Genomic DNA, 16,588 nt, shown 5'->3' with positions numbered 1-16,588 from the left:
ACATTCCCTACAACTGATGATTCCAAATTTTTAAAATCTCTTCTTAAGCACCCCACTATCCACTACCACATATAGCAGATGATAGTACTTCCTACTTTCCTGAAAAGATATAACTAAGTTGTCCTAAACTACCTTATACTTACTGCTTTTACAGCTCAAAACTCCTTGGCTTCTGGAGAGATTAGAAAAGCTAACTATTTTCTTTGCTAAAAGTAACCTTTTTACCTAGATTTGTGATCTCATTCCTTTGCAACTCTTTCAATAATTTGCACAAACAGTCATCCCCTTTTCATGTATTTTCAATCTCTTCTTTATCAGTTGCTCTCTCCCCTCAGCCTACAAATACAAGCAGACCTTTATCTTTAAAAAAAGAAAGCCTCTTGGCACTTTTATCTCATCCAACTACCATCCAATCCTTCCCTGTACTCTTCAGTTGCCAAACCTGATAAAGCTGTTTATACCCTTGCCTCCAGGGTATCACTGCTCACTCCATACTCCATCATTTGTGATCAGGCTCTGATATCTGTTGTTGTTTGTCCTTTATTTTTGAAGAGGACAGATAACATCAAGATGTTGAAGTTACTGAATTTTTTTCTCAAGTCCCCAGTTATCTATTAACAAATCAAATTCTAGGCACCATCTTCTTCACTGTCTCTAAAGCATTTAACAATGTTAACCACTGTTTCCTGCATAAGAGTATATCTTGCCTTGGCTTCTATTATACCATATTTCCCTGAATCTCTTCTAAGTATTGTCCATCTTCATGGCCTGTCCTAGATAGAAGCAATGAGGGATCAGTTCAAGGAACTGGTGATACAACTATATGTCATTATCTGGCAACTGATATTTTTCACCCACTTAATTTCCCCAGTTTAGCCAATTGTGCTTATCTCTTTTTTATTGTTTTAAAATATATTTTTACTGATATTTTGTTTTTACATTATATTTCTCACTGTATCCTTCCCTCATGTCTTCCTTTTAAAAAGTATTTATTTATTTAGAATATTTTTCTGTGCTTATCTCTTGAGTAAAGATCTCAGTAAGAAGCACCTTTAATATTCTGTGATGTAAGAATTTAAATTGAGGTTTCTATGCTAATATGAAAGTTCTAAAGTAATATTGTGGTTGCCTACTAAAAAATATTACAGCTTAAGTCAAAATGACTTTTAGAAGCTTTATTTAAAAGAGGTGAAAAGAATGAAAGTAGAAAACTGTAAATAAAGAGACAGATTCTAATAAACCTACCAGCCCTTCTCCTAAGAAGCCAGGCTCAGTCCCCATAGGGCTTCCCCAAGACTGTTTCCACGTGGATTTTCCAGCCTTAGCCAGAAGTCCCAGTGGTGTCTTTAGCCTCCTCCAAAGCCAAGGCAATTGTCTCCAGAACTAATCTCTCCAGAAGCCAGGAAAGGAAGGCCAGCTACTCACCCAGCAAGCCAACTCAGGATCCAGAGGAAAAGTCTTCTCCTCCAGTCTGGCTCACTGATACAGAGTGAATGAATGAATCCTTGAGCTGGTCTTTTAAAAGCAGTTTTCTGGACATCACTTCCTGTCGCTCCCCCACTTTACGGGAATTTATTGAAGTCTTTCAATTTGCCTAGCACTGTCCAAGGCAGAGAACAATGACCTTTAGAGGTGTGAGCTTACTCTAGTAAGTGACTTGCAACTCTCTTAGTGTCAAATAGGGGTACTTTAAGTTCTTGATTTGATTATCTTGAAACTGATATGATTGAATCAATATAATATTATCTTCAAGCACAAACATTTTGAGGACCAGCTATAGGGAATTTCAGTACTACTGATTCTTGTACCGGATATCCTCCATGATATATTGGCTAACATCTCTGGGGAGTATTTACTTCATTTTTATGCCTAATTAGACAATAATCAGTCACTAATCAGTTCTTTCTGTGCTTGCAATTATAAGGGAATCTTACATCATTCTAATGTGCGTATAAGATCCCTTCATATGGAGAGCCTTTAAGACTCTTTTAACTCAGACAAATGTTTTTTTTTCCCCCTCTTTTAATAATTGAAAAACAATCAATACCACAGGGTCTTATATTTTCTGCATCTTTGGGTCAATTGTGTAATTATAAAGATGTGAGGGATCTGCTATAGAAAACCTGCCTATTCCTTTTGTGAAGAGTAAATCAAAATTTCAATCAGCAATTTTTAAATTAATCAACCAAAAACTTAAACACCCCTACTTAACACTAAGTAAAGGAGTTCCCAAGTCACTTACTAAAGTGAATGACAACTCCAGAGGCCACAGACTACCCCTTGGGCAGTGCTAAGCAAATTGAAAGACTGTAATTGGTTCCTGTAAAGTGGAAGAAGGGACAGGAAATGACCTGGAAAAAGGACTATAAAAAGTCCTGAACTTCTTGTCCGAGGGGCTTTTCCTAGTGACTTGGCTTTGGAGGTGGCTTTGGACTTGACCTTTGGCTTGGATCTTGACTTTGACTCTTGGACTGTTTCTTGGAGGACTGCTCCTGGATCTTCTCCTTTGGACTTCATCTTGGGTGAGGGAGTAGCTAGCCTTCCTTTCCTGGCTTCTGGAGAGATTAGTTCCAGAGAGGCCTTCCTTTCCTGGCTTCTGGAGAGATTATCCAGAGAGGCCTTCCTTTCCCTGGAGGCTATAGAACCCTTGCATAAGACACCATTGGGTCCTCTGGCTGAGGGTTAACAAGCCCTGCCAGGGCTGAGCCAGACACCAGAGCAAACATTTAGTGTGATAGGCTAGACATTTTCTCTACCTTCTTCTTACATTTCTCTACTTTCATTCTTTCCACCTCTTTGTAAATAAACGCTACTAAAAGTCATTTTGACTTGAGCTATAATATTTTAAATCGGTGACCACAATATTGCCTTAGAATTCTCATATTAGCATAAAAACCTAATTTTAAATTCTTACACTTTCTCACATTCTCATCAAGGATACCCTTGATATATACATGGATCACGCCTATAAAGATTTCAGAAAGATGAGGAAAAATGTGATATTCTCTTGAGAGCCTTTTAAAGGGTTCAATAATATCTGCCCATTATTTTTTCTATTCCTTTGGTATTTCTTCCTTCATTGAGATAACTTGCAAAAATAATCCCCCAAAGTTTTCAAGATTGTGTCATCTCCAACACAAGATCTCTTAATTGTGTTTCTATTCTAGTCCACTGTATTTTTCAACTTCATTTTAAAGTAATAATTCATCTTCCCTGGAAGGGACATAAGGTCCTAATAATAAGTTTCAAATATGGTTGTTGCTCTGTCAATATGTGGCCATCAAATCTTTGATTCAAGACCTCAAGTGAGGGAGACCCCTTAACTGTCCTAAAATATTCCATTCCATGTTTTATAATTCTATTTGTCAGAAAGCTTTTGCTGATATCTAACCTAAGTTTTCCTCTTTGTAGCGGCAACCCACTACTCTTCACTCTACTCTTTGGGGCTAAGAAAAACAAGTCTGGACCCTCATCCACATAAAAGCCTTTTAAATATTTGAACACAGCTGGCAAGCTCCTTCCTCCCTTCCCCTTCCCTGAAGTCTATTCTTCTCCAGGTTAAAAATGTTTACTTCCTTCAACAAAACCTTATATAGCATGAAAGAGATCCTTCCTTCATTACCCTGGTTGTACTCCTCAGGACTCTCTGTCCTGCTTATCAGTATTCCACCAGAACTGAACCCAGTAATCCAGATAAAGACTGACCAGAGCTATCATCTCCAAAAATTTGGTCCATTTATCTATCTCACGTCTTCCTGTTAATACATATATTATTTAAAAAAAAATTTTTTTAATCCTTACCTTCCATCTTAGAATCAATACTGTGCATTGGTTCTAAGGTAGAATAATGGTAAGGGCTAGGCAATGGTGGTTAAGTGACTTGCTCAGGGTCATATAGCTAGGAAGTTTCTGGGCCACATTTGAATCCAGGACTTCCCATCTCTGGGCCTGGCTCTGAATGTACTGAGCCATTTAGAGGCCCCCAATCCAGACATTTATGAAAGCTCTTGGAAACATTGTGTTCAAATGAGTCACAAACCAAACTTTCTATAGACTTGCTTTGCCCTTCACTTCATCTAAGGGTCTTCTGAGTTAAGAAACATCATGGCACAGTGGATAACTCCTTCAACTTAAGATCAAGAAGTCCTGTGAGTACTGTAATACTAGGTCTGTATTCCAAAAATACCAAAGAAATAGGGAAAGGATCTATATGTACAAAAATACTTATAGTAACTCTTTTTGTGGTGGCAAAGAATTGGCTATCAAAGGGCTGCCCATCAATTGGGGAATGATTGAATAAGTTATATAGTATTTGATTGTGATGAAATATTACTATGCCATAAAAAAAAAATGATAAAGGGGGCAGCTGGTTCAGTGGGTATAGAGCCAGTTATGGAGACAGGAGTTCCTGGGTTCAAATTTGGCTTCAGATACTTCTTAGCTGTGTAATCCTGGGCAAGTCACTTAACTCCCATTCCTTAGCCCTTACTGTTATTCTGCCTTAGAACTAATACATAGTATTGATTCTAAGATGGAAGTTAAGAGTAAAGAAAAAAACAGAAATAATGAACAGGATGTTTTCAGAAAAACCTCAGGAGGTTTATATGAACAAATGCAAAGTGAAATGAGAAAAACCAGAAGAACATTATCCACAGTAACAGCAGTACTGTATGATGATTGACTATGTCTTAGTTATTCTCAGCAATACAGAATTCCAAAGTACTTATGATGAAAAATGTTATCTGCCTCCAAGAAAGAACTGGTAGAATCTGACTACAGATTGAATTTTTAGTTTCTTTATTATTCTTTTTTTTGTCTGCATTTTCTTTTGGCAACATGGCTAATATGGAAATGTTTGAATGATTGAACATATAATCTACCTCAAGTTGCCTGCCATTTCAAAGAGGAATAGGAGAGGGAGGGAGAGGAGAAATAACTCAAGATAAAAAAAATAATATTGAACATTTATGTTTACATGTATTGAGAAGAAATAAAATAAAAAACAAATGGGAGTGGGGAAGAAGGGGGAACAAACAGAGTCCTAAGAGCAAATCACTTAATCTGAGTGCCTCAGGCAACTCTAGAAGACCAAATTGGGGAGCCAGTGCTCATCTGCAAGGATCCTCTGCAAGCAATAACATCCCAGGTTCAATTCCATCTCATTCCAAGAGGAGACACTGTTCACAACCTTTTAACATTCTCCTCCCTAGAGTTTGTAGTCTAATCTAGTGTTGCCTGCAGTTGCCATTTATCTTTGCTTGGCAAAGAGCTCAAATGGTCTCTGGGTTCCTTTGTTCTTCCACTTCTCTTGATTTCACCACATCATTTAAGCTTCTAAAGGAAAAAGTGACAATCAACATCAACTTCATTACTTACTTTCCATTTTATTTGCAAACAGTAGCTCATTTGAATAGGTTTGGTTGAAGCCTCTTAATTGTTCTTAGTATCTTCTTGTCTTTGTCCTAACCTTAAATTTTGTTGATTTTGAACTTTGCTCCAGTTCTAACTTTGCTAATTAGTCAATGGACTGACTACATACAGGACTTCTTTATCAGTAACCAGTAACTTTTTATCTGCAAGTAGTTTGATTTTCTAATAACTGTGTCAAAAATAATAGCTAATATTTACATAACACTTTAGCATTAGCAAAGTGCTTTGTATGTGAACTCATTTGATCTTAAAAGCTTGGTGAACAGATGCTATTCTTATTTCTATTTTATAGAGTATGAGGAACTTGAGGTGCAGAGAGGTTAAGTGATTTGCTCAAGGTCACACAGCTAAATAACTGAGGTTGAATTCAAATTCAGGTCTTGATGAACCCAAATGCTGGACTCTATCCACTGTGCCATCTACTATCCAAGGAGCAGTCAGATTTAGTGTTCAGTGGTAAAGACAAACCCGTACCCTATGACCACAAAATGCACTCCAGTTCCAATTCCCCTTCCCACAAATGTGTAACTTTGACCACAGTGGAGATAATTATCATAAGAATTAGCATTTGTATAGGACTTTAAAAGCTCCCATTGCCAGTCCAATAAAAGGAAACTCTTTATCCTTCAGCCAATCAATGCATTTATTTAAATGCTTATGTGCTAGGGATAAAAATAGGTAAGAAAAATCCTATATTCAAGAAGTTTGCCCTCTAATGGAGAACATATAGGCAGAATAAATGATTACAAGATCATTTGGGAGGAGGGAGTAGCAGGTAGGAGACTGAAGGGGACAGGAAATCAGGAAAAACTTCCTGTAGAAAGAGGTGATTGAGGCATTATTTGTTTATTTATGATCTTTATTAAAATTTTTTTTCTCATGGTTACATGATTCATATTATCTCCCTCCCTTTCTTCCTCCCCCCTCCCAGAACTGACAAGCAATTCCACAGGGTTATACGGGTATTATTGAACTATTATTTAAAGGAAGAAAAAGATTCCATGTGGCAGAAGTGAAGAGGGACTGCCTGCTGGCAGGTACAAAGGCATTGCTTCAGGTGATGGGGGAGTGGAATGTCTTGTGCAATAAAGAAAGAGAAGGCCAGTTCAGCTGGATTTCAGTTGAGTGCCAGGGGAAGAAAGAATAATGTCCATTGAGGCCAGAAAAATAAGTGGAGGGCAAGGTTGTGGGTGGAAACTAAAGAGAGAAATTGATATTTTTTTCCCTAAAAGCAACACAGAGGCACTAGAGTTGATGGGAATAGAGAAGTGACATGGTCAGAGCTGCATTTACAGAAAATCACTTGGGAAGGTGGAAAGGTTCTGAACTAAGGTGGTTGGAACTCTGTGAGTAGAGACAAAAGTTTTGATGAGAAAGATACTGTGGAGACAGAAGTGGAAATATTTGGAGTCTGGTGTCATTGACAGAAACAGTGAAGTATGGAAGGGAGAAGGATTTGAGGGGAGAGATCATGAGTTCTGTTTTAGACATATTGAATTTGGGGTATCTCTGGGACATTCAGTTTGAAATATCAAATGGGCAATTAGGTGTGTTGGACCAAAGTTCAAGAGAGAGTAGGGGTAGTGGGAGCTAGGTGGCTCAGTGGATAAAGTGCCAGCCTGGAGTTGGGAAGACCTGGTATAAATCTGGCCTCAGATACTTCCCAGCTGGGTAAGTCACTTCATCTCAATTGTCTGGTCCTTCTGCTATGATAGATCCTAACAGAGAAGGTTTTAAATTTTAAATCAAAGGTCGGGGCTAGAACTAGATATATGGATCTGTGAGTCATCCACATGGAGAATGATGAGATTACTAAGAGAAAGAATGATTAGGAGGAAAGAAAGAGAGGGCCCAGGACAAAAACTTGAGGAATGCCCAGAGCTGGGGGAGGAAGTGATATGGATGATGATCCAGGGAAGGAGCCGGAGAAGGAGCAGTTGGACAGGTAGGAGAAACAGCTGTGGTGGTGTTATAAAAATCCAAAGAGGAGAATATCTAGAAAGAAAGGGTAGTCAATAGTCCCAAATGCACAGAGGTTTAAACAACAAAAAAGGATGAAAACTGAGAAAAAAAAAAATCTGATATGCCAACTAAGAGATTGTTGGCAATTTTGAAGAGAGTAGCTTCAATTGAGTGATAAGGCCCGAAGCCAGATTGCAAAGGATTTCGACTGGGAGGTCAGGAAGTAGAAGCAACCAGTATAGATTCCTTTTTTTTAGGAGCTTGGCTTCACAAGGGAGGAGATATATAAAACATTACAACCAGGCAATGGTATGATTAAGTGGGATTTGGGGCTTATTTGTGCATATTATCAAAGAACCAGTGAGACAAAGATAGAGATAAATAGAGACATACAGAATCAGAAAATGATTGGTATTTTGATCTGCTGGAAAAGATGGGAGTGGATAGGTTTCAGGCTCACATGTAGAGAGATGGGCCACCTGGAGGATGATGTCAAGGGTTTTAGAGACAAAAACAGAAAAGCAGCTCACATCATATGGCCTCAATATTTTCAGCAAAGAGGCAAGGTCCTCAGTTGAGGGGGAAGAGAAGATGGATAGAAGATCAACATTTAAGAACCTTCTTAATCTAGTGTCACCTATGATTTCAGCCTTCCTCTATTATTCCTTTTCACATATTTTACTCTCCAGTCTAACTAAACTATTTAATGTCTGTTTTTATAAATCCAATGCTTTCTCAACTCTATGATCTTCTCTATACTATTCTCTGACTGTAGCATTCCCTTTAGAAAGCAATCCATGTAAGACTTAGTAGATAGCATCTAGAAGTTAAGTGACTTGCCATTGTCACAGTAAAGTGTCAGAAATGGGATTAAAACTCAGGTCATCTTGACTCCAAGCCCAGCACTCTAACTACAATGTTGTATTGCATCTTTATTTTCAAAAGCTCTTTTTTATATTGTTTTACTCTGTACTTGCTGCATATTTGTTATAAAGGATTGTAATTTTGTATATTTTTCCTATCTTTCCTGCTGGATTTGTAAGCTCCATGAGGTCAAGGACCAAACCTTAATTATCTCCAATTCTCTCCCAAGAGCATAGAACAAAGTACATCAGTGGCTTTATGCTCCATCCACAAATGTGTGTCATAACCTCTTTCAAATTGTAGTAGGCTGTCTCATGAAAACCTGTGGTCACCCATAAAAAAATCCCTGTACTTAGCTAGTATTCTTTAGAAAAAGGACACCTGAAAGAGACGATAAACAAGTTTAAAACTTACAGAAATATTCTGGACTAGACATTACAACAGAATAAAAGTAAAGGCCAACAATAGGCAAAGATCATGGGATTTGTCAAAGTTAAGAGTATTTTGCCTCCAAATAGAACCTATGAAATGCTAAAGACCAAAGAGTGGAATCAATAGGTTTGCCCTTCATGGGCAACAATTCACATGAACTCAACCAATGCCAATCATATGATGATAAGCCTCAATCAAATGGCTGGCATATGGATTTGTTTACTGAAACAGAGAAGCTCATATTAGCAATAAAAGACTGTCATTGTCACCAGAAATCACAAAAAGGTTATCTTTAAGGAGCCTGGATTTGATGATCAATAATGACTATGCAAGGAACCAACAGAAATAGTATGACATGTAACTGCAGGTTACAGAAAGTCAGCATCGACTAGCACCCACGAAGACCCAATCGAGTGGCCAAGAATTATATACAAGAAGCTTGTTATTCCACAGTGATGGAGAGATGACAACTCTTCATATTACAAAATACAGAATCCTACCTATCCTTCAAAATTTAACAAACTGTACTGGAACCAGACTATTATCACAGTCCAAACCATTTCCCACAATTGTCAGGGTATAAATTTGATCCATAAGAACTTAAGAATAACTGTTTTTGATATATGTCATCACACCACATAGTTATAATCTCCAAACTAAGTGGAACAAAAAGCTTCCAAAATGAAGAGACCTCATGGAAGAAATCAAAACCACATGGAAACTCTTCACCGAGCTCCATTCGTGACTTTCTACACTCTTCCACTTCCATTCCAGCAGGCTTCTCATCCTTCTGCCCCTGTGTGTCCCTCCACATCTACCCTGCCAATGGATGAATTTCTGCCCAGAACTTCCATTTGAAGAAGTGCCCAGAGCTATCACACTCATTCCTCTCTTGGATCTATTCCTGCCCTTCTCTGATCAGGTACATGCCCACCCTCACATCCCAGTTTTTGGATCTCTTTTATCTTCAGTTCCCATCAGGAATTTTTTTTTTAATATTTGTATTCCCAATGCTTAGCACAGTGCCTGGCACATTTTGTTGTTGTTGTTTAGTTGATTAAATGGGGTCAAGAAGAATCAGACACAGCTAGAGTTTTCTTGGCAAAGATACCAAAGTAGTTTGTCATTTCCTTCTCCAGCTCATTTTACTGATGAGGAAACTGAGATAAACAAGATTAAGTGACTTGTCCAGGGCCACATAGTTAGTAAGTGTCTAAGGCCAAATTCAAACTCAAAACCCTCTGACTCCAGGCTATCCACTGTGCCACCTAGCTGCCTCCATATGTACCTATCTATCTATCTAATTGGATGAAGTTGATAACATCCCTATTTCCTGCCTACTACTGAGGCTATCTTAAAGATGCTTTCAGTGAACCTACAGGTGCCCTGCTATCCCAATACTTTTATTCAGTGATAAAAAGCAGTTACTTTATGCATCTGAATAGAAAATATAAGGGAAAAGCAGAATAGCAACTTGTTCCAAGACCATTTCTATTTAAAAATCCCACCTAAAAACCTGAGAAGAATGAAACAGTAGTGTAGAAATCATGCAATGCATAGTTAGCTAAAAAAAAAAAAAAATTAGTATCTGCCAAATATCTAGAACGAGAGGTGACTATTGTACATCAGAAGCTAGGTATATGTTATATACTTGCAGATGACAAAGAAGCAGATCTCAAAATATCCTCAAATAAACAGTATGGGACCTGGAACATCACCACAGATCAAACTGTTGCCCACAAATGCCCAAAGAAAACATTGCTCCATAAAAAATTGAGATCAACATTTTTAATAATAGATGCCACTGTACCAAATATTCAGCATATCTCCAAGTTACATGATACCAAAAATCTTTCAAAATATAGGGGTCCTAACAGAAGAAATCAGTCATAAAGGAAGAAGATGAGGGACAAGTAATCCCCATTCTCCTGTCTACTACTGGAATTGTCTTCAAGTCTCCTTCAGAAAGCTTATGAAAAATAAGCTTATATTCAGATATTTTTACTCAATTTAAAAAAGCAGTTTTTTCTCCATGTATACAATAGTCTCTATAATATTCAATAAAAAAAGGATAATGGTAAGATAAAGATTTGCTCCAACATAATTTCTTTTTTTTAAAACCCTTACTTTTTGTCTTAGAATTGATATTAGTATCAGTTCCAAGGCAAAAGAGTGATAAGGGCTAGCAATTAGGGTCAAGTGACTTACCCAGGGTCACATAGCTAGGAATTGTCTGATGTCATATTTGAATTTAGGACCTCTCATCTCTAGACCTAGTTCTCTATCCACAGAACCACCTAGCTGCCCCTCCAATATAATTTTTTTCTGAACTCTACCAAAAAAGCTAAGAAGAAAAATAATTAGTTTATATTTATATGCTACTCTAAGGCTTAAAAAACATTTTGTACAATAATGACTTATATTTCTATTACATATAATATATATGCATATGCTATATACAAGCATAATATGTATATGTACATATATAACATACATATATAATATGTATAAGCATGTATATACATATATTAAATCCTTTGGTTCCCCACAATATAACTATGCACTAATTATCGGAGGTACTATTATACCCACTTTACAGATGAGGAAACCAAGTCTCAAGAAGATTAAGTGACTTGCCCAGGGTCACAAGGTTCAATAATAAGTGTTAGGTGCAAGATTTAAGCCTGTGTTCTCTGGCTCCAAGTCTTATCTTCTTTCTACTACACCATGGTACATCTCAGAAGAGGAATAAGAAACAGTGAAGATGGGCTATTACAATCCATCCCCACCAATAGAAAAACAGTAATAATGTGCCAGAGGTGTCATCTTTGTATGAGACACACACTGTACATCCTCTCCAAAGCATGAAGCCTTTGAAGGAGTGGCAGTGATGGTGGTTGTCCTTTGTGCTCAGGAGGACCAAAATGACATCATTATGTCAGGGTCAATGAATAGTGTGTCTGACTGTGGCTGATCAGACCAATATAAGCCTGGAAGGCTCTACCATAGGTCAGGCACAAATAGCCATATAAACATTTGGAATGGAGATGTCTTAATTTGTGCATTTTAACTATTAAAATTCTGCTTTGCTCATAGTACTGATGGGGAAAAAATTCCCCTTTTGCAATTACACACCCTGAACTGGTCAAAGCCAAGAGTAGTGCAATCAGCAGAAGCAGGTAAGAAAAAGCATAATCTGGAAGCATGAACTGCTTAGGGCATTAGTTTTCTGACTTTCCTGATGCTGGCTGATCATTATTCCAAAGAGACTAAACCATTTTAGCATCTGTCCCCTAGTAACTTAAAGGAATACTCAGAGGTGATGGAGAAAGGATGGCCAATGACCTCAGGGAGCTCTTTATCTATGTTCATATTCCTCTGTACATAACCTCGGCTTATATGGAACAGACATAGCCAATCAAGATAAAGGTCTCAGGACATAAGGCAGTAAATAAAAGCTGGACTGACGGGGGAAGGAAAAAATGAGAAAAGCTTCTAGCTGGTATACACGCTATATCTCTAAAAACCAATGGATGGGATGATATGAGATGAAATGCATTTCTATGCACTGTTATTAAAGGGGTTCAGAAAACATTTCATTTACCATTACATTGAACACAGGGTAAAACAGTGGGATACAATGGTGAGCTAATTGGATTTCTTTTCAGAGGAACTCAGTTATCATTCTAGCTCCCTTACTAACAATTTGTGTGACCTTTTACAAGTTACTTCCTATCTATGAGGCTCAGTTTCCCTATTTGCAAAATAAAGGAGTTTAAACAGATGATCTCTAAGGTCTCTTCTATCCCTTAATATCTTGATCCTAAGCAGAGGTGATTATATTTTACTTTATGCTTTGCTATTTTATAAGCCTTTAACCAGGAAGAATCCCAGTTAGTAGTCTGCATTCCTACTGGGAACAGTCAGAAGCGGCTTCAATTTGTAGACATCCACAAAGTGCAGGGTCTTTTAATGATTGTTTAGGTCAGTGTAAAGGCCACTCCTCCATAAAATGTGACATATTTTATTCAGTGAAAAGGGATCCGCCAGATCTGGTCATCTGCTAGCCTCCAATCAGTCTCTATCTTTTTTTAATCATCATACTATTTCTTAGCAACTTATTTTTTATTAAATTTAACTGTTTTTCAATTACATGTAGAAAAAAATTTTGACAATTGTTTTCTGACATTTTGCCATTTGGATTCTCTTCCTCCCTCCCCTCTCCCACCCAGATGACAACTAGTCTGCTATAGGTAATATAAATGGCCATGTTATTTTTTAAAAATCATCATAATTAACAACCTTTATTGAGGATCTATTTTATAGTGTGTTCAGTCCTGGTAAGGGTAAGTGCTATGTGAAATACAAAACATGGACTTTAGATATAGACTTCATCCTGAAAGCAGCAGAGTTGAAGGCCTATTTTTGAAGAAAACACTCCAATTATGACTCCAATTAGTATATTCATTACATATAAGAGAATCTATAATAAGTGTTGAACTGTATGGCACAGAAGAACTATAGGAATTGCTAGGAGAGTGAATACTATTAACAATAGTTAACATTTATATCATTGCTAATTGGAACTGACATGTACGCATACACACATACATATAACTGCATGTTGTCTCTCCAGATAGAATGAAAGCTCTTTGAGGTCAGGGGCTTTATTTTTTCTTGGCATTTCCTGACCTTCTCCAGAATCTTGGACATGACAGGTGTTGAATAAATGCCTGCTGATTGATGGATATAGCACTCTAAAGTTTTCAGAGCACTCTCATGCTTTGTATCTCACTTGAACCTCCCAACAACCCCTTTATAGAGACACTAGTTATTTTATGCCCATTTCACAGAAAAGGAAACTGAGGTGCAAAGTTAATATGTGCATGGCTACACAGTTACAAAGTGTGAGATGTAGGATCTTAGCCTTCCTGGCTCCTTGCCCAGCACTCTACCTACTCTACCCATAAAATTGTCGTACTGTAGAATGGGAGAAATTTTTTCAGCAATGCACAGGAGACATGAAACAATCAAAATCTCCAAATGTTTCCATCCCTTGTTTCAATCTTCTTTTTAAAGTGCTCACATACCTACTAACCTGTCCATTTTAATGGCAGGAACAATGTCCTGGCTTCACATTCTTTGAAACAAGTGGCACACTTGTCAGGAAAGTATCATTTCTCTTCTTAGCAGAAGACTGAATATACCATTTCTGTGAAGAGCTCTTTCCCTGAAAATTTTCAATGTGCTTTTCACAGGCACTGCATTTAATTCAATGTTCCTAGAGCTAAAAACCATCTTCTGTCCTTTCTAGTCATTTTAAGTTCTTTTGTGGGAGGAAGAATTCCTGCTTGTATGGATTACTTTAGTAAAGTTGACTTGCAGGAGCACATTCTGTTTTGTGGCTTTAAAAGTTACTGTCCTCTAGCAAATCCCATTGAGTGAGCAGAAATAATTTAATTGTGTCTATGTAACTTGTCTCCATCCATTTAAGGGTCCCCAAAACAAATTCCTGAAAAGAGGTTGTTTCACAGCACTAACACTAACCTGCCTCTAACACCAGTGAAAGCAGACAGGACAACATGAGTGAATGATTTCTGAATGCTACTGCTTTCTGATTAAGGACCCAAATATTTTCTGCAGCTTTCACTGATCCTAAACTAAGAGATGGGAGCTGAGGCATCAACTTTTAACACTGGGAGGCAGATTGGCACAATTTTTTAAATCATCATTTAAAAAAACAACTCTTACCTTTTGTCTGCTTCCAAGGCAGAAGAGAGTTAAGGGGTAGGCAATGGGGCTTAAGTGACTTGCCCTGGTTCATAGATCTAGGCAGTGTCAGAGGACAGTTTGAACCCAAGATCTTCCATTTCTAGCCCTGACTCTGTATCACTAGCTGCCCCAATCATCACTTTTTAATGAGATTCCCTACACCAAAGAAATCTATTTCAGGACCACCTCCACCACCCCAATCTCAAAAAAGTTTCCAAGTCTGGCTTGTGAAAAGAATATTGGATATATAGCCAGGTCAGAATTTCTACTCTACCCCTTATTATTTGTGCCACCTTAAACAAGTCATCCGAACCTTTCTTGGTTTCAGTTTCTTCATCTGTAAAGTGGACTGAATGAGCTCTAAGGATCTGAGATTCTAAATTCATCACTTCAATCAGCTTGCCTTTTCTCTTGGTAAGGGAATGTAGGGATCACAGCTCTCAAAACTGGTCATTTAGAAGGCTGCCTTGACCCCTTTCCAAGGTAAATCATATCTATTTAATTATTTTAAAGGTCCTGCCACCAAACCTTTTTAGAAAACAAACCCCAAACCTGATACTACTCTGGAAATAAACCTGAAGGCCATTTCTAGATTGTCATCTATGGCTAAATAGCTGCTCACCTTAGAGCTCCACCTCTAACACTGGGGTTAGTGCTTGCCCCGATTTCACAGGGGATGGGGGTTAAGTTCCTTTTTCAACACAGTTTGAGCATTTGCCACAGCAAAAAGGGAGGGTTACAGAAGCAAATACATCAGCACCTTCTCCCGCCCACAGAGATCTGTGAGCCAGCCGGGCTGATCTAGGGGCCCTGGTTTAAAAAAACAAAGTTCGGCAAACCTCAACGACAGGTTAAAAGGGGAGTGCCGAGGGTTAAAGTGGTTCTCAGTCCCATAAAAACCATGTGTCCCCGCCTCAGCTCTGCTTCAAAGAGGACTCCAGTTAACTTGTCACTTGCCCCAGTACTTTGCATGGCTGTGCTGAAAGCCCCACAAATTATCTGACCCGAAGGGAAGACTATTTCACTACCATGTTTGACATCACTTCCCTCCTTATTCTCTGGGCTCCGAGGAAGGAGCGTTCCTTTCGGGGGAGTCATGAAGTCTCCCTGAAAGACTGTTCCAGCCCAATCCAGGTGTTTCCTTCCCCTCTGGGCGTCGCTCCGCCCGCAGCTCCCCTGGGCCGTTTGACACCTCCAGAGCACAGTACCCCAGTGCTGTCCCAGTCCCCTAGGGGAGCGGGCGAAGCCCAAGGCTCCGGCAGCTGCCTGGGCACTTTCTCCTCTCTCCTTCATCTCGCCCACTTCCCCTAAAACAGCCCAGGGAGCAGTCAGTCCATCGATCACTCCAGCCCAAGGTCCATCTCACCTGTGCGGTTCTTGGGCACGGGATCTCCGCCGCCGTCCGCCAGCACCGCTGTCCGGGACACATCGAGGCCCGATGCCGCCGTGGCTGCGGACATCGCTCCGTACCACTTTGCGGTGCGCCCCCGTCACCTCCCCCGGGGGCACCAGGTTCCGGCAAGAACCCGAGAGACAGTGTACAGAGGGAGCTGGGGAAGAGGACAAGAAAGGAGGAGGAGGAGGAGGAGGAGGAGGAGGAGGAGGAGAGAGAGAGAAGAGCTGGAGTAGGCAGCGTGAGGGCAGCAGCTGGCGGTCAGGTCCAGTCCGGTCCGTAGCCTGTCCCGCACAGCTCTCCTCGTTTCTTTCCTGCCTCCTTCCTTATCTCTCGCGCGCCCAGCCCAGCCCAGCGAGGAGCCGCTCAGCTCCGAAAAGGTGACAGTTCCATGCAGCCCCAGTAGGGCGCAGGGTCCCGAGAGCAGCGCCGGTGTCCCCGGGCGGCCCGGCCGAGCGGACCGCAGGCTGGGGCTGGGGTTGAGGTTGACGCTGAGGCGGCGTTAGGTTAGCTCAAACTGGCGCCAGAGCTCTACCCCCGGCTCCAGCAGCCCCAGCAGTGAGCTCAATTTTCCTTCCCGGGCCGCCCCGCCCTTTCTCCCTCCAACCCTCCCCTAGCCCAGCCCAGTCCAGCCCAAGCCTCCCTGCAGCAGCTGCTCCAGGGCCCTGCGGGGCGGGCTGGGAAATGAGGAACTGCCCCCAGTGGGCGGGGCCGCCAGGGGAGGGGTCTCTTGCC

The 16,588-nt window shown here is 39.8% G+C and overlaps 1 protein-coding gene across 1 annotated transcript in view; it reads right to left on the bottom strand.

Moving 5' to 3' along the window:
* Positions 1-16,018, bottom strand: part of SUSD3 (sushi domain containing 3) — a 79,122-nt gene extending 63,104 nt beyond the window's left edge. Inside the window, exon 1 of the mRNA XM_044683549.1 lies at positions 15,827-16,018. Within this exon, the coding sequence (XP_044539484.1) occupies positions 15,827-15,920 (94 nt within the window). The 5' untranslated portion in view covers positions 15,921-16,018. The remainder of the gene's footprint in view (positions 1-15,826) is intronic.
* Positions 16,019-16,588: the final 570 nt, after the last annotated feature.

This window comes from Gracilinanus agilis, chromosome 1 (genome assembly GCF_016433145.1).
Source record: "Gracilinanus agilis isolate LMUSP501 chromosome 1, AgileGrace, whole genome shotgun sequence".
Lineage (NCBI taxonomy): Eukaryota > Metazoa > Chordata > Mammalia > Didelphimorphia > Didelphidae > Gracilinanus > Gracilinanus agilis.
This window is presented reverse-complemented; position numbering and strand designations above follow the sequence as displayed.